The 23,216-nt window shown below is 46.5% G+C and overlaps 2 protein-coding genes across 2 annotated transcripts in view; both read right to left on the bottom strand.

Annotated features, from left to right (window-relative positions):
• Positions 1–13,389: 13,389 nt before the first annotated feature.
• The window catches only part of TMEM242 (transmembrane protein 242), a 27,794-nt gene continuing 17,967 nt past the window's right edge, over positions 13,390–23,216 (bottom strand). Inside the window, exon 4 of the mRNA XM_008052226.1 lies at positions 13,390–14,605. Within this exon, the coding sequence (XP_008050417.1) occupies positions 14,507–14,605 (99 nt within the window). The 3' untranslated portion in view covers positions 13,390–14,506. The remainder of the gene's footprint in view (positions 14,606–23,216) is intronic.
• LOC103254060 (L-lactate dehydrogenase A-like 6A) lies at positions 22,070–23,200 on the bottom strand. The gene is made up of 2 exons (XM_021709631.1): positions 22,910–23,200; positions 22,070–22,741 (listed from the first exon to the last, which is right to left on the bottom strand). Exons 1-2 carry the CDS (start codon positions 23,157–23,159, stop codon positions 22,161–22,163), a joined length of 831 nt encoding a protein of 276 aa, XP_021565306.1. The 5' UTR covers positions 23,160–23,200; the 3' UTR covers positions 22,070–22,160.

Raw genomic sequence — 23,216 nt, forward strand, 5'->3', positions numbered from 1 at the left:
GGCTGAGCACACGGATGCGGACCCAGCCTTCCGGGACCTGGGGTAACGAGGGGGGACAGCGGGCGAGCAGTGCCGTCGGAAGCGGGCGGGACGCCGGTGGTGACGGGTGACTTCTGGAGGCATCTCCGCGGACAGGCGCAGAGCCACCCTGCGCGGCATGGAGGCCCCTGCGCGGCGTGGAGCGCGAGGCACCCTGACCAGGATGCCTCAGCACCGTGGCGGACGAGATACTGGACGCAGCGGGAGCCCGCTCCTTTCTGGTTCTGGAGGCTGGAAGCTCAAAATCCAGCTGCCCCCAGGGTCCGCTGTCTGAAGGCTCCAGGGAACACCAGGCCTTTCTCTTGGTTTCTGGTGCTGCTGGAACCCCTCGGTGCTCCTGGCTCACGTCCACATCACTCGGGTCTTGGCCTCTCTGGCATCTGGCCTGTGTGCCTGAATCTGTGTCTCTTTTAAGGACGACAGTCATATGGAGTAGAGTCCAGTCTCAACAGATAGAACCGCATTTTAACTTGATGACACCTGCAAAGAAGATCCTATTTCCAAAGAAGCTCACGTCACAGCACCTGGCGTTAGGACTTGAACACATCTCTTGTGGGGATGCAGTTCAACCCCCAACAAGCATGTCCAAGTGGACATGGCGGGTCTAGAGGGGGCTTCCGGCTTCCGGCTTCCCACCAGCAGAGGAGGGAATGTTGGGCTTCTTAGTGATCGGATCTAATCCGATGGCCCTGGGCAGACAGGCACCTGGTGTGGAGACTTGCAAGGGAGAATTCGGGGACATTTCTACCTTCTCAGGGAGGGAGTGGGACTGGGGACTGCTTGGTGTTTTAGATCAACCAAGGTACTGTAGCTACAATTTTTTTATTCTTAAAAAAAAGGGGCAACCCCCTCGGGTCCTCTCCCATGGGGAGTTTTTCTGTCCTCTCAATAAATCCTACTTTAAAACAAACAAAACCCCACAAAAATCCCTCCATCACTTTCCCTGGTTAAACGAGTAAACCAGGCTCCTTGGGGGAAAAAATGAGGCAGCATGGAAGAACAGAAAGAAGGGTCGAAAAAATCGACCCAAGTGCCAGCATCCAGTGGGGGCTGCATCTGGGTCCATACGTAGTTTGAAGGACGCCGTTGATGTGGAAAATAATACCACACGCCATCTTCCTGGAGTGACGACTTTTGCCATCACTTTATAAATTGAGTTTCACAGATTCACTTGAAAGGGCTAGTCGTCTCTCAAACTATGCCCCACCATCAGGACCGGGTGCCTCAGCAAGTGGCAGGTGCTCCGCCTGTGTAGTTCAGAAGATGTGGACAGTTCGGATGGCCCTCCAGGAGCCCAGGTGAGCTTGGAGAGGGAAGATGCGTGAACGGAGGCTCCAGGGCTCCCAGAACCAGGAGGTGCGTCTTTCTGATGAGAGACACAACAGGAGGAACAGGATCCTTGCTGGAAGAATGCAGCATATAGTGTCCAGGGGGCAGGGAGGTTATGGGGCGGGGAGGGGGGAGTCCCAGGGTCCCATAAGCTGGAGCAGGGCCAGGATATGGGGTGAGCAGGTCAGAACAAAACACTGGGATGACCCTGTACTCCTCTTGTTGGGGGCTTCATGGGAGAGGGGTGTGTGTGTCTGTCTTTCTTTCTACTGCTTTTTTGAAAACAAGATTTCTCTACATAACTGCTCAATACCTTTAGGATTAGATGGTAAAGTATCTAATCTCACAGAATAAGATTTCAAAGACTAAAGGCCCGAAAGCAAGGTGTCCAGTGAACTCCCTCCCATGTGTCTTCTCCGCAGCCTTAGGTAAGAAAGGTAAGAAAGGTCTTGACCTGGGGAGCTCAGGGATCCCTGCTCTGTTGGAACTGGAATTCCCTTCAGTGTTACATGGGTGACGGGAGAGCTTTTGTTTACCTGTCCTGCACTCCGGTCAGCCAGGATGTCCTTCCTCTGGTCCCACTGATGGCAGAGAACAAGGAACAGCACCCACGTACACTCCCCAAGACTGCTTTTCTCCAGCCAGAAGTGACTACACTACCAGCCTCCCACTTCGGCTCTTCCCAGCTGGCTAAGAATTATTCCCAAGTTTCAAACAATGCTGAAGATGAGAGTGGGGTGTTGCAAACAGCCACTGCTTGAGGTAGGTGTTTACAAACTGCTGCTTGCCCTTGAAGCATTTTCAGTTATGAGCTCAGACATACAGCAACCTGGGATCTCTTACAGAAGCAGAGACTGAAAAAAAATCAGTCAGTACGCAAGACGTTTTGTGTTGAGTTTATCACAAATGCCAAGTCAGGCTTTCAGATACCTCTGGAAATAAGAAAGCCACAATGGGAAGATTTTGGCGGTATTTATTTTTATTTATAATTGATACCCTGTCAGCTTCTAAAAAGGATTGGAGGCAGCTTCCAATAAAAGGCATGTGCACAATAAGGTTGCTAAAATGGGAATAGAAGATGGAAAACTTGTGCAGAAGTGGGGGGGAGCAGAGAAGGCGGTGCAATGATGACGCAAGCTCAAATTTAGTCCCGAGCTTTCTGGTAGAGACAGCAAAGATGGAAACGTGAAGATTGGCGTATGTGTCATGGAGCAAAGAAGGGACTGCCATACATGGTGCTAGCTCTCTGAGGGATAGCAGCGGGTCTCCAGGACTGAGTCCCTTTGGTGACTCTACAAGGGCCTCTACAAGGAAAGGTGACAGGAGGGTCCGGTCCCCTGCGGCAAGCCTGGGTTGTGGAGTGGGACACAGGCCACCAGACCCAGGCGACGGGCCCAGCCTTGCCATCTCTGCAGAGGGCTCTGCTCCCGCAGCCCCTTCTCCCCCATGGTGGGGCAAAGAATCCACAAGGCCAGGGCCTTTCACCTCCTGCTCAGTCAGCCTCCAGCTCACTGCGCCAACTTGGCCTCTACCCTGGCCCTGTGCTCTCCAGAGTGAACTCTAGGCTGGGTGTCCACACGTTTGGCGTGGGCCTCACGGTGCAGGATGGAGCTGAGGCTGAGGGAGGAGAAAGAGCCAGGCCTGGGTGGAGGGGCCAGCTCTCCCACCATTGTGTCCTGGTGGGCCTCTGGGGAGTCTGGGGATTCTCAGTCTGAACCCGGCCTTCCACACCGCCATGGAGGGCTGTGTGTCAAGGAAGGAGCCTGTGTGTTTTGTGTTGGCTTGCTTTATAACCGCTGTGGGAAATGTTTATGTAAGTGTTCAGTGCCTGAGCCTCTATTTACATCCAGGCTGGGCACAGGGACACCTTTCAAGCTTCAGCTGTCCTTCCCCCGGTCTGCTGCCTTGGCAAATGGAGCATGGGGGTTTTCTAGGTCCGACGGTAGTTTGAATTCGAGCTGCGACATTAGGTATGTGAGCCTGGGCAAGTATTTCACCTGGTGTGAATGCCAGCCGTGTGACTTTGGGGAATGTCCCTTAACCTGTCCTGCCAGGCCTCAGTTTCCTCCTCTGTACAGTGAGGATGATTGTATCCACCAACGGGGCAGGGTGAGGATTAAATGAGTTAATATGTATACAATCTTCAGAACAGTTTCTGGCGTTTAGTTCATGCAGTGTAAGTGCTGTTGTCATCATTATTATTATGTCATCATCATCATTATTATTATTGGGGTCAGTGGCCCGAATGGGTCTTATCTGAGTCTCCCTCTCGCAGGACCCCAGAGTACAGGATCAGAGTCTTGGCTGCTCCCTCCCTGTGCTCAGCGACAGGTAGTCCCTCGAGGGGCCCTGAGGGACGGTGGGACCCGTTGCCCCTTCCCTGAACCCAGGCTGAGTCCCAGGCTCTCTGATGAGGCGAACAGGAGGTGCCGGTGGCCAGGCTCTCACCTGCACACACTGGCTAGGGACAGTCCCAATGTGGGTGCTGTACCCTCAGCCCCCCTGCGTGCAAACCAACACCTGCCCCCAGAGAGACCGCTCACGCCCCCAGGTGCAGCTCTGCCACCTGCTCTCCCTTCCTCTCCCCTAAAAAGAGAAAAGAAAGTTTCGCTCCATGCAATCTGCTAAAGTGTACCCCACAGGCCCACCGGCCCTGTTCCCGGCCCCTGGGGAATCGCAGCCGGCCCAGGTCATCCCGCTCAGGCTCTGCTGCCTCCTGCTGGCTGCCGGAGGTGGCGCCTCCCAGGGCCTCCTCTCCCGTCGGGTTCCCCAGGTTCACAGATCCTTCCTCCTCCCACTCAGTAAACTGGGAGTTCTTAAAGGAGGGACTGTCTAATCGTTGCCATGTCCCCATCTAGCATCGACCAGCACTTAATAATTGTGCTTTAAATGAATGAATAAATGCGTAAAAGAAAATACCAATTTCATGTATCAACCATTCAGGAAACTATGAACTTTATCTTTCCATTGCTAAAAGGCAAAACCCAAAACTCACAGTCTGTCATTCAAGGCCTTTTGTAAACTGGCCCTGACCTACACTACTGATTCATTTCCCTCCCTCTGTCTGATCCATCCCACCACCACGGCTACTCTGGTCTCACTGTGTCTCCCACAAACCCCGCTCTTGTTGCCAGTTTCTCCTCCTCCCAGTCTCTCCTGCTCCTCTCAGCTTCTCCTGTCCCCCTCGGCCTCTTCCTCTCCAGCTCTTCCAAGTCATTCTCTCCGACTGTCATCCATACTGTCCCTTCTCGTCTCCTCCCGGTGTCCTTGACTACACAGAAGTCTGGGCTAACTTGGTTAGCATGACTCTGTCTGCCTCTCAACAGTGTGTGAACTGAGCCCTGTGGGGACTCCGTGAGTGCTCACCATATTTCTGCAAGGTTCCCTGAAGTTGAGGGGGTCCCGTGTCATCATGTCCCTTGGCTTCTGCCCAGTCCCTGGCGCTCTGTGAGAGCAGGGAGGGGATGAGCGCTCACCTGGCACTGACGGCCTGGGTGAAAGTGAGGCTCCTGCCTCACTGTCCAGGAAAGCAGGTCCAGCGGTGACAAGATGGGGCAACCACCTCAGAGGGTGACAACCGGCTGATGTATTTTTTAGTCCAGTGCCTGCAGTCACTTCGGACATGTGAGAATTAGGAAAGGTGTTACTGCAGCTCTTCCCAGAAGCCCAGGATTGTTTGTGGTAGCGAGTGAACTGTTAGCAGAGACGTAGTCCTATGACACGTTGCAAGTGCCATCATCAGAACCGCAGAGTAGGGCAGTGGGCCCTGAACTGGCAACAGCAGCATCTCTGGGAAACTTGCAAGAAATGAAGATTCTCTGGCTCCACCCCATACCAACTGCATCAGGTGCTCTGGGGGAGGAGCCAGGAATCTGGGCTTTCACTGGCTCCCCAGCTGATTCCGGGCTAGGGTTTGAGAACCATGAATCTTGATAGGATGATGGGGGTGCAGAAGCCCCTGCTCCCCCTGGAGTGAACAGATGGGCCGCATTCACGCCAACGTGGGTACATTCAAGCCTTCCACTGTCCCCCTTAGATGTCTAGTGGTCCCTGAGAGGTCACATGTGGACTAGGGTAATGTCTGAAGCCCAGGCCCGGGGAGGGGGCCTCTCACCTGTGGGGTGAGAGGGGAAAGGGCAAGGTCTAGAGGCTCACATATTGGGAGGAGTCTGCCCCGAAGGAATACGTGGTGTGCTGAGGGAGGGTGCATTTGGTGTGTTATTCAGTGCCAATGAACTACGTTCAAATCCAGTATGCCCACAATACAGGCTAGATGTCTTACCATGAGCTGGGTACTGCCCTGAGCACTACGTACATTGTCTGAGTTAACCCTGCCAACGATATGGTGGCAAGGGAGTTTGTGCACCCATTTTAGAGATAAGGACCGTGGGCCTGCATGAGGTCACTCGCCCAAAGTCATCCTGGTTGTGGGTGGTGTGCCTTTGGGAGGAAGTGGTCCTGGCTGGGAGTTGAGGTTATATATTAGTCAGGGTTCCCCAGAGAGATCAATAGGATGGATAGATGATTGATAGATACATAGATACGATAGACATACGATAGATAATGATGATAGATGGTAGATAACAGATAGGTGACAGATGAGAGATAAATAATAGATAATAGGTGATCGATAATAGACAGCTGATAGATGATCGGTAGATGAGAGGGGATTTATCGGGGGAATTGACTCACATTATTATGGGGGCTAAGAAGTCCCACGACAGGCCATCTGCAAGCTTGAGACCCTGTTATGCCAGTAGCATGGCTCAGTCCAAGTCCGAAGGCCTGAGAAGCCAGGGGGCCGCCGGTGTAAGTCCTGGAGTCCAAAGGCCAGAGAGTCTGGAGTTCTGATGTCCAAGAGCAGGAGAGAAAAGTGTCCCAGCTCCAACAGGGAGGGGGAGGGGAGAGGGAGAGGAAGAGAGACTGATTTGCCCTTTCCTCTCTTTTTGTTCTATCCAGGCCCCCAGTTGATGAGGGCTGCCCAGTTGAGGGTGGGTCTGCCCCACTTAGGCCACTCAGACTCACACCCAATCTCTAGAAGTGCCCTCAAATAGACACACCCCAAAGCACTGCCTGCCAGTTTTCCAGACATTCCTCAATCCAGCCAGGCTGGTCCCTAACCATCACAGGTGGAGAGCTGGAGAGGCCCGGATGGTGGGGCCAGGTGGGGAAGGGGCAGGAGGGGAGGAGGTTCAGAGCTCCCTCCACCCATCAGCAGCCCTGGAGACGCCCTTGAGATGGACTGTCTGATTACACAGGTGCTGCCTGGTTGTGAGGAATGTTTCAAATGTTTACAGTGAGACGGGTTTGTTCTGAAGGCATCTCAGCTGCAGAGGGAATGTTTATGGCATATCACAGTACTAAGCAGACTTAACTGGTGTAAAAACGGACAAGGTTTGGGAAGTGGTCACTCCGGGTTCAGAAAGGAAGATGGTAGCTGAGAAAAGGGCATTGGGCGGAACTCATGGCCCACCAGGGTCCCAGCGTGCAGGGCTCTGGAGAGTGGACTGTCTGTTGGGAACAAATTAACCCTTTCTCTGAAAGGGGAAATGTGGCTGGCAGATTGTTGGCACAGATAAGAATATGTAACACAATCTAATTGGACATATTGCATTGTGAAATCACTGATCAACATGTCCTTGTTCTGAAGGGGAAAAAGCAAAAGGGCCCTGGCTAACTTAACCAGCCAATATACTTTCCGCCTGCCTCAGTCTCCTTTTAGGAGAGCCAGGGTTGGTCCCTCCCAAGGGGCCCCAGGAGCATATGTGAAGAAGGTTCTGGAAGCAGGGGTGCAGGCTATCCAGAGAAACACCATAAGCCATCAAAAACCCAGGGGCTGTGAGCATCCTGCCTTGACCTGCTTCTAGCTAAGAGGCTGGAAAGATTTTCTGCAGGTTGTAGCAAGTGGACCATGAACTTGCCTTTTCTTACGAGTCCAATTCACACGTCTTGCTTTTCCAGGCATTCTGTGCAGGAGGAGAAGGAACTGTCAGACAGGGAGACAAAGAAGGTGTAGGTGAGTCCAAAAACTGAGACCAAGAGGGAGGTGTGCCATCATCTTCTGGCAAACAAGGAATCAAAGAAGGAAATGAGAGGAGGGGGTGGCGTCACCCTGGCAAAGCTGCTCCCTGACTGGAGGGGACTTGGGTTTAGTAGGGTGCACAGGAAGCTTCCAGGTGGTTCAAGGAGGGTCTTCTGGGGCAGGCAATCAGAGCTACCTGCTTCCTGGGGACAACGACTTAGCTCCTGGAGCTGCTCCTTGACCTTACTAGGAATGCTACTGTCTTTGAGAAGCCCTCTGCCTCCCATTGGCCTGTCACCGACTGGCACTGGATGTCACCACTGAAGAGTGTGTCATGGGGCTCTGAGCCCCAGGTCTTGGGGCAGCATACCTCTTGGGCCACTAAGCAGTTGGTATGAGCAGGTGATTTAGAAGTTAGAAGCTACAGAGAATAAAGTCATTGCCCTCGGTCAGAATGGTCCAGGGCCCGTACAACTCTCAGCCTGTCATGTGTTTCAGAGACACGTTTTTAATTTTAGTACTTAAAGCCGAGGCACGAAACGGGGTATCTCACATTGATATTGGGAGAGGTGATATTAACCTGGCAGCCCAAGCTTTCCTAATAACTCCTGCTGCCTCCTGGCAGACATAACCCAGGGAAAGCAGCTGCCCTGGGCTTTGTCGGGCTGGGTAATTAATGTGTGATGGTACTCTGCTCAGAATGATTTAGTAACTAGTGAAAAAGTAAGAGAGAATGCTGAAGCTTACATCAAAGGTGCAAATTGGGTAGATTAGGTGGAATTATTGGAGTTTCTCAGGCATATTAGATTCACTGGGAAGCGGGCGGTTGCTTTCTAATTTCTCTGACGAATGTGACCAGGCGACCTTGGCCCAAGGCATTCCTGTGCGTTCTGCCTGATCCAAGGTACTCTTGGGAAAACTTCAGCTCAGGTTCTCTGGTTACAAAACAGAACCCTCCATCCCGAGAGGAGGAAGAAACCCAAGTTCTAGGTGTAGTATTCCCGATACTACAAACAGGAAGAGTGAGATTTCTGAAATGAAGTGACAAGTGCAGGGATTTTTTGGGGGGGAAGTGTCTTTTGCTCTTAGGGAGATTGTGCCCCTACTAGGGTGCTGGTGGGTCCTGCACAGCAGGGCAGCTACCTTCTTCCTGGTCAACACATGGCCACTCTGAGTAGCGGCAGTTTGTACAGTCGCCCTGCAGATCTGGATCCTGGTTTCTTCCTGCTCGGTAGCACAGAGCTGGGGAAGGCAACAGACCCTCACCCGATGGTGTTTCATTCTAAACCCTCTGGGCATAGGACTGGGAGTTAGAAACTTCCACCATGCAGCCTGTGGCCGCACAAGCCCGAAGCTAGTTTTTCATCACTCTGCTATGACGTTCATTTTCTTGAGTTTGGTGGCTGAGGTCAATGTGGTCAGCATGGCAAGAAGGTGACCGTCATCTTCATCAGGACCTGGCTGTGCCACACAGCCACAGGTGCTCCCTCCTCCCTCTCTCCCTTACTGTTTGCTAAGAGCTGAGTCCTAGTCCTAAGCTGGAAGGAACAATACCAAGGTGAAGACCTAGGGACACAGATGTCTCTCTAAGGCCTTACCTGACCCTGTCTTTGTTCCCTGTTCCTCCCGTCATACTTGGAAATATGGAGAGGTTAGAGCTAACATAGTTCTGTGAAGAACACGGGTTCTACCCCCAGCTCAGAGACCCTACACTGGGACAACTCTCTGGGAATGTCCTTGCATAAGAGACATTTGAAAGGACAGGGCCAACTGGTTGCAAGTGGCTTCTGTGAGACATATCCTGGTGGGCAGAAGCGCTGCTTTCCCTCACTCTGGATGAGGGAGTCAGGCCACCTGCATGGCTTCTCCATGGAGCCGGCCTCCTTGTCACTTGCTGTGTCACATGCCACATCAGAGACCCCTGAAACAAGGAGACTGGATAACGTGGTCTTCACAGACACTTTATTCCCATTGTTTGTAATAAACGTCTTGACAAGAGAGAGCTGGCTCCCAAGCACGCCAAGAGTAGAGGAGTCCCTCAATTATTCTTATCTTTTGGGAAGAGGTCTTGTGTTAGTCTTCATGAGACTGACAGCACTAGAATTTTCTCAGCCTTGAAGCCTCTATCCTGACTTCAGGAAGGATCTGAGTAGCAGTGGCCACCATGGACGGAAGGGAGATGGGAGGACGCAGGCCAAGGCAGTAGCTGCAGGGTCACCCACCCGCTGGGAGCCCTTCCCCAAAGCCCCCAGACAAAAGGCCTGCCATGGGCTCTGCTCAAAGCAGGGAACACAGGGGGCCAGTCCAACAGGAACAGTCGGAGAAGACAGGCAGCAGCAATAAGGTAAGCACAGTCCCATCTCCCAGGCTGGGAGAGCAAAGGGGCAAACTGCAATGTTTGGCACAACTCTATTAGGACCATCAAATTCAAGCTTTCTTTCCTAAACTCTGTTTTGCCAAGTTGTTCTTTTAAGGCAGCGCAGGATGCTGGAGATTGGAGACTGAGACCTGGAGCCTAGTGATTCAGACACCACCTGGAAGGGTCCTGTGGAGTGCCACCTGTTGGGCTGCAAACCTGGAAAGCCTGGGATGCCAGGGGCAGAATGAAGGTGAATTTGGGGGCATTTTCAGCTGAGCAGGTAATAGGTGTTGCTATGAATGTGCCAACTTCCTCAGATTGCCTGATTTAGCGTCTTAGGAGAGTCTATTAAGAATGGCCTTTATCCTTATGCCTTTAAGTACATGTATACATGCTCTTGCCTATTTTTTACTATTGTTCATTTTTTAAAAGCAAAGGGTCATGCCTCATCAAACAGTAATGAGCCAAAGGATCTGATCCAGCTTATGTGAGGAATAGAAATTAAGGTCCTAAATCACTTCACTAATACTTGGGCAGGAAAGTTGAAACTAAATGTGCATCTTGGTAACGACGATACCCATTTCCTCCAAAACTAAGTTATCTGCCATCAGACAAAATTTGCTTAACAGACTTCCTGGCTATTACGGAATCATGTCACTAGTTGTGAGAGACATTTCTTTTCCTCTTTTTCTATGCTCACAAAATCACAGCCTTGGAAGTTCATCCCAGTAACAACGACAGACCCAGATACTTGCTATGTCATTTAGCAGAAAGGAAAAACACCTCCCTCAAACCTGATAAAATCCTTTAAAAATGTGTATTTTACTATCTTTCATGAGAAACTGAACTATTTGATGAAATGTTTTCATGATCTATTTCACCAGGCACATTGTGGTGCTGTATTTTAATTCATTCTTAACTATTTGTTTTGAAGATGATACATGAAAATGAGGTGAAAATATACAACATTCTCCATGAACCAGCCTAGGAGAGATTACATTGTGCCCCAAGTGAAATAGCTAAATTCCATGGATTTTAATTACTTTTGTCCCCATGGGCTCCCCCCCTTTAATTTCGTCTATTTTCCCCTTAGGTTGCAATGATTAATTTGCAAGTTTAGTCCCATACTATCCAAGAAACCAAACAAAATGTATGACAGGCGAGATGAATCGGTGCCACCTTTTGTAAGCAGGATAAGCAGTGTTTTTTTCAAAGTCAGCCTGTGCTGGTACATTGGCATGAGGATGGTGGCTGAGGAATCCCTGTGCCTTCCAGTGATAGGCTTCTAGGCCTCTGGTGAGGCTGTTTCCACCCCTTATTTCCCATTCCAGGCTGTGCCGAGACCATATTTTTTTTTGCCTCTGAAAATAACAGTGGCCCACAGATACCTTTTTACAGGGCAGCAATGACTTACCAGGATATGTGTTTTTTCTCAAATGAATCCTGAGGTCCTGGGCGCTGCTCCTTTCTGCCCCCTGCGTTTTCTCTATATTGCTTTCTCTAATAGCTCTTTTGGGCACGGACATTCTAAGTGTGAAGCTTAACACTCACCCGGTGGAAGCAACATCCTTCCCAAAAGCCTCCCTAATGCTGGCTTAGACAGGAAATGGCAATGGCTGTGTTATCCATCCTTTAAAGCATTTCTAGTGCTCAGCCTCCATGAAATGGATTGCTTATGGGGAGATAATGTCTGTTCTATTCCTTTTTAAGTCTGTGAAAAATGTCATCCTGGTTAATAGGGTGATTAAAACTCTTTATGCTCCAGGAGATAAATGTGATTATGTTTGTCATACTCTACCCAAGATAAAGACAGCAAAGAAGGCAAACTTGAAATTCCATAACATTTCCTCTCTTCCATATCCAGGGACATTTAGAACTCAATACACAGATGGTACTTCACATAAAGAATAACATTATCTGTTAAACATTTTTCCTTTCCATTAACCAATTTAACAATATGCCTCTGGTATACAAGGAATAGACAAATGACTAAATCTTCTGATATCCAGGTTCTGAATGTAATAAACACTGCTTAAGTCATGCGGCTTGTTTTCTCTTTTAGTTTTCATCTTGTTACTTCCTTTTTGCTTTTAAAATGCGATTAGAGTCTATGCTCAGTACCTGTTCTAGAGAATCTGTCCTGGTTAGCCTCTCCTCATTAGGTGATTCATAGTCATTCTTTTTTTTTTTTTTTGAGTTGGAGTCTCACTCCGTCGTCCAGACTGGAGTGCAGTGGCCGCTCCTGGCCACTGCAGCCTCAACCTGCTGGGCTCCGGCGATCCTTCCGCCTCAGCCTTCCGAGTAGCTGGAACTACAGGCATGCGCCAACACGCCCGGCTGATTTTTTGATGTATTGTGGAGATGAGGTCTCGCCAAGTTGCCCAGGCGGGTCTCGAACCCGCAGGCTAAGGAAATCCACTCACCTCAGCCTCCCAAAGCGCTGGGATTACAGGCTGAGCCACCAAGCCCAGCTCATAGTCATTCTTAGGGGGTCCCCTGCCACCAGCCAAGGACAACAGAACAGATATGTAAATAGAGGGTTTTGGAGCTATCAGGTATGCCCCCAAGCAAGTATTCAGACACTCCCTCCTTCAGCAACGTCTGTTCAGTCCTCCTCTGCATCAGCCCTGTGGGAAGGCAGTGTACTCACCATGGCCCAGCTTATCCCTAGGGCCTGGTTCCCATCAGTCCAGTGTACAGCAGCCCCTGCAGCAGGCCCCGAGGAGTCCCTACCTTCAAGGAGCTTACAAGGCAGCAACCTACTAAGAATGAGTTAATAACAATTTGTCCTTTTATCACTCCAGATAAGCTAGAAATGAAAATGATCATTTTCTTCTATCCATTGGAGGAGGTCTTTTCAAAATCAATAGGCACTAGCCTAGGCAACATAGCGAGATCTCGCCTCCACAAAAAGTAAAACAGTTAGCTGGGTGTAGTGGTATGTGCCTATAGTCCCAGCTTCTTGGTAGGCTGAGGCAGGAGGATCACTTGAGCCCAGGAGTTTGAGGCTGTGGTGAGCTGTGATCATGCCATTCATTGCACTCCAGCCTGGGTGACACAGTGAGGCTCTGTCTCAAAAAGAATCAATAAGCATTTTCCAGCTAAAAAAAAAAAAATCCAGATTCTAGCTGTAGATAGCTTTAGGTAGTACCCATTCTTTTTTTTTTTAATATCAGGTGGGCAGCGTGCCAACCTCATAACAAGGTCTGAGGGACATCTCACACGTGAGCATGAAAACCCCATCAGCACACTTATGAATCACAGAAAGATCGAGTAATGCCCATCCTATTAGGAGGAACCTAGACTCAGACTAATAATGTGAACAAAAACCTGTCCAGTCTGGCTCCTGCCTTTATTTCAGTCAAAGGGTAGGAATCTTTTCTTAGAGAAGATTTAGTTTAAAATGAAAGACTGATGAAGAGTTTTTTTGCTACTCCACATACACTGATAAATTTTCACAATCCTCTAGTCTTGGATTTTTCAACAGGTTACATATGAATCCCAGATGCTAATTACACCTGTTTGATGAACAATACAGCACATTTAACAGGGACATATGGTCTAGAGAAAAATGTTACATTATGTACTTGACATTTCACTTAAAAATTTCCCTTAGAATAAAAGGCTTCATTATAACAGAGAAATTTCAAATGTACTTTATTAAATCTGATTGCTGACGAATTTGAGCCAAAGCAATTACAGAGGAATTGCACAACTGATATTAACTTGAGGTTATTTCTCTGGACATGTTGACATATTAAACTATTTCCCTTCTTTAAAAAATTTTAAACTCCAGTAAAAAATAGAGCATGCAGGCATTATTCTCCATCTGTTTTCTGTAAAAGATCACGGAGGACAGGAGGGAGCTGGGTGTGCATGTGAGAATTCACCACAGCAGCTTCATTAGGGAAACCAAATGCTTAACACTGAGACTGTGTACTCAGGAGACTTTCCCGTTAAAAATATTTAAGACAGATGACAACTGGGCTGTTTCTACTTTGACACTAAAACAAACTACAAATTGTCAGTCAGCATTCAGAGATAAGACCAGCTTCTCAAAAAAATACATTTTATACCCTGATATGACCATTATTATTATGTTAGCCTAACTATGATCATAATCCATTACTGACTTTTTGTTACTAAGCATAAGAATTGATAGGGCCTTCGAGTGAGGCCATCAGGTAAATAACTAGTGTGTGTGTGCCAGCTGTGACAAGATAGCATTCAGGAAAATGTGCAGCCACACCCATTTCCTGGTATACAGGATTTACCTGTTAACCTGTCACTTTGGAGTCTGGCTAATAGGAACAAGTCTTCCAAATTCTGACAGTCATCTACTAGCAAGAAATGATCTGGAAAGTTCCTTAATTAGGCACACTGTGGAACGGCTGCTATTAGCGGATCTGTCTATAAAGATTTTCTATCATACTTTTATTAAAACTCCTTTAAGGGACAAAACTTGGTTTTAACTGAATCTTAGTGCAACTGTCACAAACAGAAGTATTTCCTCTTGGACTTTCTCCACATAAGGAAGTTATCCCTATAATTATTATTTTTAAGTAGTCTTCTAACTTTGGGAGAACTTTACCGTCCCCCAACACATGCATGTGTGTGCACACACACACCCCCCTGATGAGGAGGGCGTCCCATAGGTTCGGTCAACAACCTGCCCATGTTCCTGAGAATCAGAATTGTCATCATGGGTCCAGAGTCACCTTTCTGTGACAGCATTTTGGAATTCATCCACGCTCATCTCATTTGGATTTCAATGCTTCCTCCCACTCAGCAGCCGATTCAGAGTTCTTGGGAATTGCTGGAAATATTGATTGCATTTTACTTCGAAAGTCTTTCATCTAAAAGAAGAAAAAAATCAGTCATCAAATGTTAAAAGAAGGAAAAAATGACCAAAGCTATTAGAGATGGCACCTTTGCTGACCGAATGATACTTCACTGCTCACAGATACAAAGCAAAGGAATACCAATAAAAGATAAGGACTATATTCTAGGTACCTTGATAGAAAATGAAATACACCTCTTTTTTCCTTCCATGTAAAAATCTGTTGTCTAAATAAAATAAAACTTCACTCTGAGCTGGACATGGTGGCATTGCATGTAGTCCCAGATATTCTGAAGGGTGAGGTGGGAGGATTGCCTGAGTCCAAGAGCTTGAGTCCTGGGTAACTGAGCGAGACCCCATTTCTTATTTCCTACTGGAAGAGTGTGTATTGCCAGCTTTCATATATAGACATGCAGAGGATGGGATTTCTGCCTATCTGAATAAATGAATATACTCAGGGTCTTCAAAGTTATAATTTTAGAGCCAGAAAGAAAGGGCAGAGAGAAGAAACTGAGTAGGAGTTTAATAAAGAATCAAGAAATGGCAGATAAATAGGATGTCCCTATGTGCCTGACAGTGTATTGACACTGCATACTAAGTTAGAGCAAGGGGACAGGAGATCTTATATGCAGTGTCAACATGGTATCACAGTTCACCCGGAGCACCTGGGTCTGCTAAGGGGTCCACCCGCACAGGGAGGGGAACACTAACTTACGGGAGTTGGATGATCTTTACATTAGACAGTTCTACTAACACTCTCTGATTCATCCTTTCCAATCTGTAAGGTTCTGCTAGGAAAATATCATTTCAGTAGCACTACAGCCCTGCATTACAACTACTTCTTATCAGCATATGCCAGTCATATTTTCCTGAGGATGGAGGGTTCCTTGATCATGTGTGTGAAGCACACCGGACTCAACAGGAACATGTAAGTCATTTCTTAGAGTGGTTATTTTGAGTCATCTGATATATTTTTGTTGTTGTTGATGATGCTTCTTTATATCCATTTGAGGCTGACTTGTTTCCATAGTCAGAGGGTACACCTAATCTGCGACTTGTGGATCCCAGTCATTTACCCCATGACTGGAGCACTGCTGTCAGCAGCAGACTCTGAGATCAGGCAGGCCTCTGTTCAGATTCTTGCTCCACCACTTGGGAAAGCTGCTCGCTCTCTCTAAGTCACAGTGCAGGATGGAGATAATTATTACCTGCTTACAGAGTTGTGAGGACTAAGTGAGATAATATAGATAAGTCACAGGACCTAACCCATGGTAAATTTTCAATATACAGGGTGCTAAAAAAATGTATCATGTTTTAAGCATGATGCTCACTCAAAAAATGGCATTAATCAATGTTAGTATCACCATGAGACAGGCAGGACAAGTCAAAGAAAATGGCGAAAGCATGGTTGAGCTAGTGTCATACTACACATTGCTACTGCAATTTAATTCAACTTCGAAAAGTAATACATAGATAACATCTCTTTAAATGTGTATACATTTTTTGGCACCCCCTATAGATCAGCTATTATCATTGCAGCATTATCAAAATGTGTGTACTGTTTTTCAAGAACAAAGCTCATATGGATATAAATATCATGGTATGTCCGTTAAAAGCACTGCTTTATGGTTGTATATCATTTTGGTTTACACATCTGACACTGGAAGTGATGTAAGGTTATCCATCATATGCTGTCTCTAGGTTTGTGCTGTCTCAGTGTCCTGGACCCAGACACCCATTTTGAAGACACACACACCCACATATGTGTCCTTCCTATGTCTTCCACGTGGCTCTCTAGTCTGTACTATGAAACATCCTACATAAGAGGTTCTCAGTACAGCATCCCTGAGGAGGCACTGACTGTGGACGGACATTTTTGGTTGTCACAATCCCTGGAGATTATTTGCATTTGGCTAGGGGTGGGAGGAAGGTGGTGGGGGACAGATGCTTAATGTCCAGGATGGGCCACAAAAAGAACTAATTGCTTTGTCCAAAACATCAATAGCTCCCCACACCCCCCCCCTGCTCCCCCAGGAAGCTTGCACAGACTTTCATAGTTGAAAAGCAGACATCTCTCTGACCAGAGTGTGCAATGTACTGCCTGGCTCTTACCCTTCACCCGTCTGGTTGAACATCTGTTACAACTAAGCCAGACGACACCAAGTCATTTACCACACTTCCTTCTCAGTGACATGGAACATGGTCAGTTGTCGAGAAGCAGGAGGCTAGGAAAGGCAGACAAGGCCCAGCTAGGAGAGTCAGGGGTGGTGACGTTCTTCTAGCATGGTTGTGTTTCCATTCCTCCTCTTGACTTGGTTTTTTTTATTCTTTCCTCTAATTTCCCAAGTATTATATTATTTATTTGTTCCCAGGGTCCTAAGTGAGTAATTGAACCACCAGAAGCAATCACGTCTGAAAAATAGCCATCTAGGAGCAGACAGACCGCAGAATGGGAAGAGTAGGCTGGAGGAACACCATTTAGTCCTGTTCTCTAATGCTATCACTGTGGAAATGGAAACTCAGAGTCTACATTTGGGCTTCAAGTTGCTTAGACAATGGGGCTCCAGAGGAGGTTTTTAAGCTTGTACTATTTATATTACAAGGATAGCGAATGAAAACCTTCACATTTTTTCACATAGATCAATTTCTAATATGCAGTTTAAAAAGGTATTGGTTATGCCAATGATTCTCTTATACACAGGCCAACAGACTATTTGTGTGCATAAAGATGTGCCTGAAAAAAGGTTTAGGGGTTGAATGCATTTAAACAAATGCGGTTGTAAAGTAAATATACTGAATTCCGTGACAAAAATCACAGCTACCGCCATAGAACGGTCCCTCTGCCCTGCATCCCAGAAGTTTGGGGAAGATGGGGCATGCTGGGAGCTGGAGGCCCCCAATCAGCATCTCAGGTTTCCTCTGAAGCCTGTTTCAAACCCTAGGATGTTTTCTCTGTAATTCTCTTTTTCCTTTTCCCTCTGACTAGGGAGAATCGTTCCATGCTATGGATAACAGGCAGGGCTTACAAGCAAGGCTGCTATGCACTGCCACAGCCCATGCCCTACACACTTACAAGAGTGCTCTCCATAAGGACTAAGACACGAATGGTACTCCCCAGTGCCTGTAACTCCCCGAATCTCATCCTTAAGTCCCAATGCTTGTGTCCAACAGTGCTGGGTTGTAATATTACCAGAAAGTACCATTAAGTAGTAGCGTTCAAATGGAGTGTCATGACAAATGCAAAAGGTATAATAAGTAATTTGCCGCAAACATTCTGAAGATTGAATACAACTGACTTCAGATATTAGGACAGATTCAAGATTATGTCTCTAATGTCACTCTCACATTTCAATAGCTTCTTGAAGGGCCTACATAGCCAGTAGGGCAGGAGTAAGATCAACAACAGATGCCACTTACAGTGCCCTTATTGTATGCCAGACATATTCCTCATCTAGCCCTTCCAATAACCAAGTGGGGCAAATGTTATTCCTCTTTTAAAGATATGGCAATAGAAGTTTAAATAAACTAATAGTGTGCTCAGTGTCACAGCTGGTAAAACCAGATCTGACTGCACAGCTTATGCATTACTCTGTGCACTGCTTGACTGTACAGCAGGGATACTGCTGCACATTTTTAATGCATGCTTTGGCAGGGAAAAAGCAACTTGAAAACATTTGGTCTAACATACAGTGTGCTGAAAAATTACTTAAAAGCTTCAGGTTATGTCCCCAATTTAATTAATTTCAGAAAATCCTTACGGCATCGATTCTAATAAATAGGGAGTTATTGGAATTAAAAGCTCTGAGGTTTGAAATGCTTTTTGCTATTGACTAGCTCATTTGCTCATTTAGCTTCTATTTCTTCACTTGCCAGTGCAGGACTCTTACTGACCTCAGTGCTGGGGGTTAGAATGGTGAAAGCTTTATTGGATCCACTGATGAAAAAGTCTTTGGATATGTCAGTGACTACAGTTAACTGTTAATTTTCAAGAATCTGGTAATTCAGCTTCATAAAATACAATAGAGTAAGACCATATAACATTGATAACAAGAGAACTAAGTATTGTTATGTTGTAAAAATGTTACATGAACAGGAATATCTGCCATTTGGAATCACTTATTTGTCAGGCACTGAACAAAGCATTACATTACTTAATCTTCACAATCCTCTATGGTAGAACTTATCACACCAATTTACATATGAGAAACCAGAGGTCAGAGGTTAACGTGCCTATGGGGACATGGCATATATGCAGTTGCCTGACCGATGCCAGGGTTCTTTCCCCATAGCTACTCTGGCTCTGTGACCCATGTACCTGCTTCCACTAAAAATGACTTAAAAACATACCTCTCATAATGGCGACCACTTTATTTTGAATGGTATGATACACGTGTTCACCAATAGCAAGTAGTCATTTACTCCTGGATATGGGAGGGTATACTCCCTACCTCCTTGAAGTTAGGTAGCCATGTGACTACTTCTGGTTAATGAAATGGGAGCAAAACACATGTGTGTCACTCCCAGGCTGAGCCCTTAATTGCAGGGTTTCGACACTTAGGCCTCTCTTCACTTTCCAAAGCAATCATGGAAACCTGCATTGCTATCAAGATCAAAGCAATCTGGGGAGCTGAGCCAGCACATGCAGGACAGCTTTCCCAGAGAGTTGCTTAAACCCAGATGAGTTTTACACGAGTGAGAAATAACCTCTGTTATTTTAAGTCACAGATTTGGAGGTTGTTTCTTATTGCAGCATAACCCAGCCTACCCTAGCTGACACAGATGGTGAAGAGAATGGTAAAATAGATTTAAGGCAGCTCGGATGCCCTACAATAGGGCATTAAATTTGGCCGAAACACAGTTGAATACAAATTCAAGGATTGGATGAGAGGGAACAGGAACTCTGCTGCTGAGCAGTCATGTCTTTGTGGACATTTTCCCATTGCCCCACCCTTTCCACTTCCGGAAGCTCAGCACATCAATTAGTCCCCTTATATGATACTGCTTCCTGGGAAATCAGAATATTTCTATATGTTTTCAATAAAATAATATGGGAGCTCTAATCAGTATGGAAAAGGGTCAGTTAGTTGGAGGGTCACTGTCCAACTGATAAAATTAAACTAAGCAGGACTGAACTGGTTTAAAGAGCAAATATCTTTCACTTTTCATTCTGTCTGTTGATATCCACATGGAGCCTGAGATGTGTTTGAACATATATTATTTTAAAATTAAATTGTATTAGGAAGGCTAATGTAAATTTTTAAATCTTAGATCCCCATTTTCTAAGTTACTAGTACTATCATTTGGGTTCTTTCCTTACTCCTGAACCCTCACTGTATCACAAGCAGAGTCCAGAATCTGTAGTGAAGTCAGCTGACTTAGAAATAAAAAGCAAATGTGTTAACTTTCTAAGAAAAACAATCCCTAAAGTACTCTTTAACATGGCCAATTTTTATGACAGTGATTAACAATAAGGCACAATTCAAAAGCAAAAGCTTTCTGTTAACATGAAATAAACTGAGCAACAAGAACGACCTGGGAGCCTCTTAGAGCCAGGGCCTATTCTGCTGCTAAGACCCAGCTCAGGAAGAAAGATTTATAACATGCTTTTTGATTTGATGTGTTAATAGATCAGGTTCTCAGAGGCAGCTCTAAGATGATTTTCATTCAGCCCAGGCTTTATTTTTAGTAACTGCAAAATTTAGCAATGTTTCCTTTCTCTGCCAAATAAATGACAGTAACTCAATTGTCAGGTCTCTTTCTAAAAGCTTTCTATTTTACTGCATGAAACATTTTATAACAGTTACAATCTGATCACTATTATTTTCACATCCTACCCTTATGATCTTGCTTCACTGATGTGTACATACGTGCATGTGCACACAAACAAGTGCAACCTACATGTAGTAGCAGCCTCCATTTTGTGATGCCTTATTATGTTGGTTTTTTTTTTGAGTTGGAGTCTCACTCCATCGCCCAGGCTGGAGTGCAGTGGCACACTCACGGCCACCCCAGAGTCGACCTGCTGGGCTCCGGTGATCCTTCTGCCTCAGCCTTCCAAGTAGCCAGAACTACAGGTGAGTGCTACCATGCCCGGCTAATTTTTTATCTATTGTAGAGAGGTGGTCTCACCAAGTTGCCTGGGCTGGTCTCAAACCCGCGGGCTCAGGCAATCCACTCCTCTCGGCCTCCCAAAGGGCTGGGATTACAGGCTGAGCCACTGAGCCCGGCCTGTGATGTCTTTTTAAAGGCCCAGCTGATAGGCTGTCCCAGGGGAATGAAGATGGTTTCAAGACGGATCCATTATAAAAACTACTTCTGTGTGTATATACTTTTATTTTTACATTGCAGAAAGTTACCAATTTTTTATAGTATATAAATGAACATAGGTATAAGCCAGCCAGAATGGAAAAATGTGTATATAGCCAATGAAAAGAATCAGAGGCTAGGCTTGGTGGCTCGGCCTATAATCCCAGCACTTTGGGAGGACAAGGCAAGTGGACTGCCTGGGCCCATGGGTTGGAGACCAACCTGGGCAAGTTGGTGAGACCTCGTCTCTACAATAAGTCAAAAATTAGCCAGATGTGGTAGTGTGTGCCTATAGTTCCAGTAATTTGGAAGGTTGAGGTGGAAGACTCGCCAGAGCCCAGCAGGTTGACGCTGGAGTGAGACTCCAACTCAAAAAAAAAAAAAAAGTGAACAAGCTTTTGGATGTGCAAATCTGGGGCTAGACTAGACAGACAGTATATAAAATCATGGGAATGGAGGTATATGTAAATTTAGACACATGGCATGCTGTAAAGGTATTTTATGAAGATGAGTTTTATACTCAGGTACAGTACGGGTGCTAGAAAGAGATATCAGTCAGAAAGCGATTACACTTACCTAGGTGTAGAGTGCAAAGAACTTAACTAGGGTGGTAGTAATAAAAATGGAAAGAAAAAAACCCTGATATATTCAAACTGAGAGGGTGGCTGGGCTCGGTGGCTCAGCCTATAACCCCAGCACTTTGGGAGCCCGAGGTGAGTGGATTGCCTGAGCCTGCAGGTTCGAGAACAGCCCAGGCAACTTGGCAAGACCTCGTCTCTAAAATAAATAAAAAATTAGTCAGGCGAGAAAGCGCGCCTTTAGTTTTGGCTACTTGGAAGGCTGAGGCAGAAGGATCACTGGAGCCCAGCAGGTTGACACTGGAGTGGCCGTGAGCGTAGTACCACTGCACTCCAGCCTGGGCGACGGAGTGAGACTCCAACTAAAAAAAAAAATCGGAAATTCTAGGACAATAAGAAACAACATCTAACTTTTTGTGGGGAACCAGTGATAACTACATACATATACAAGGCAAGTACTAGTATATGACAGGTACCAAAAACACTTCTTTGATGTGGTCACTTCAGAAGTGTAAAAAGGTAAGTATCATATGCTGAATAAAAGAGCTGGCGGGCTAAATAAACAGGGAAAGGGAAGTCACTCTGGATCTCTTTTAGGAATCCAAGTTTATTCAAAAGCTTGACATATGCAATCCCATATCTATCATCTCTTCTTCAATAACTTCAGAAGGATAGCTGTAAACAACTTTAAAGCTTGAGCTCCTTCTGAATTTCCCAAAGTGTTTTTGCGCTCTTTTTCAGACGGGCCTCCTCTTCAGGGGTCAGCTTTATCTTTATGAGGTCTGTAATACCATTCGCTCCCAGAATACAAGGAACACTGAGGAATACGTCTTCATTTATTCCATAGAGACCCTTAATATTGGTGGAAACTGGATGTGTTCTCTTAAGATTTTTCAAAATACTTTCTGTTAAATCAGCTACAGATAGGCCAATGCCCCAAGAAGTATAACCTTTCATTTTAATAATCTCATAGGCACTGGCAATCACGTCTTTGTGGACGTTTTTCCATTGCTCGGGGTCTTTATCAGTTCCTATATCGGGGTTCATATCCTTCAAAGGGACCCCAGCGATGTTCACTCCACTCCACACAGGAACACTTGAGTCTCCATGCTCTCCAAGAACCCAGCCATGGCAGCTTTCAGAGTGGATGCCAAGCTTCTGCCCAATCAAGAAACGAAAACGAGCGGTATCCAGATTACAGCCACTTCCAATAACACGGCTTTTGGGAAAGGCACTCAGCTTCCAGGTTATGTAAGTTAAGATATCCACTGGATTGGAAACAACAATCAATTTGCAGAGGGGGCTGTACTGGATAATACGGGAAATCATTAATTTGAAGATGGCCACATTTCGCCGGACTAAATTAAGGCGTGTTTCCCCCTTTTCTTGGCGTGCGCCTGCCGTGATAACTACTAGGTTGGAGTTTGCTGTGACACAAATATCTTTGCTACATACAATATTTGGCATTTTTATGAAAGGGCTGCCATGTTGAAGATCCATTGTCTCACCCTTCAGTTTGCATTCATTAACATCAACAAGGGCAAGTTCATCACTCAGGCCTTTTAATAAGATGCTGACGGCACAGGCCATGCCTACCGATCCAGTTCCTACAATGGAGACCTTATTGTGAAGAACCGGCTTCTCCGAAGCAAAACGCGTGAGGAGCTCACACTTCACGGTAGCCATCTTGGCCGCGGGTGTGAAGAGCCAGGCGGCCTTGGATGGGACGCCCGCCACTCCACT

Source organism: Carlito syrichta, unplaced genomic scaffold (assembly GCF_000164805.1).
Source record: "Carlito syrichta isolate Samal-C Ts95f unplaced genomic scaffold, Tarsius_syrichta-2.0.1 Scaffold268229, whole genome shotgun sequence".
Taxonomy (NCBI): domain Eukaryota; kingdom Metazoa; phylum Chordata; class Mammalia; order Primates; family Tarsiidae; genus Carlito; species Carlito syrichta.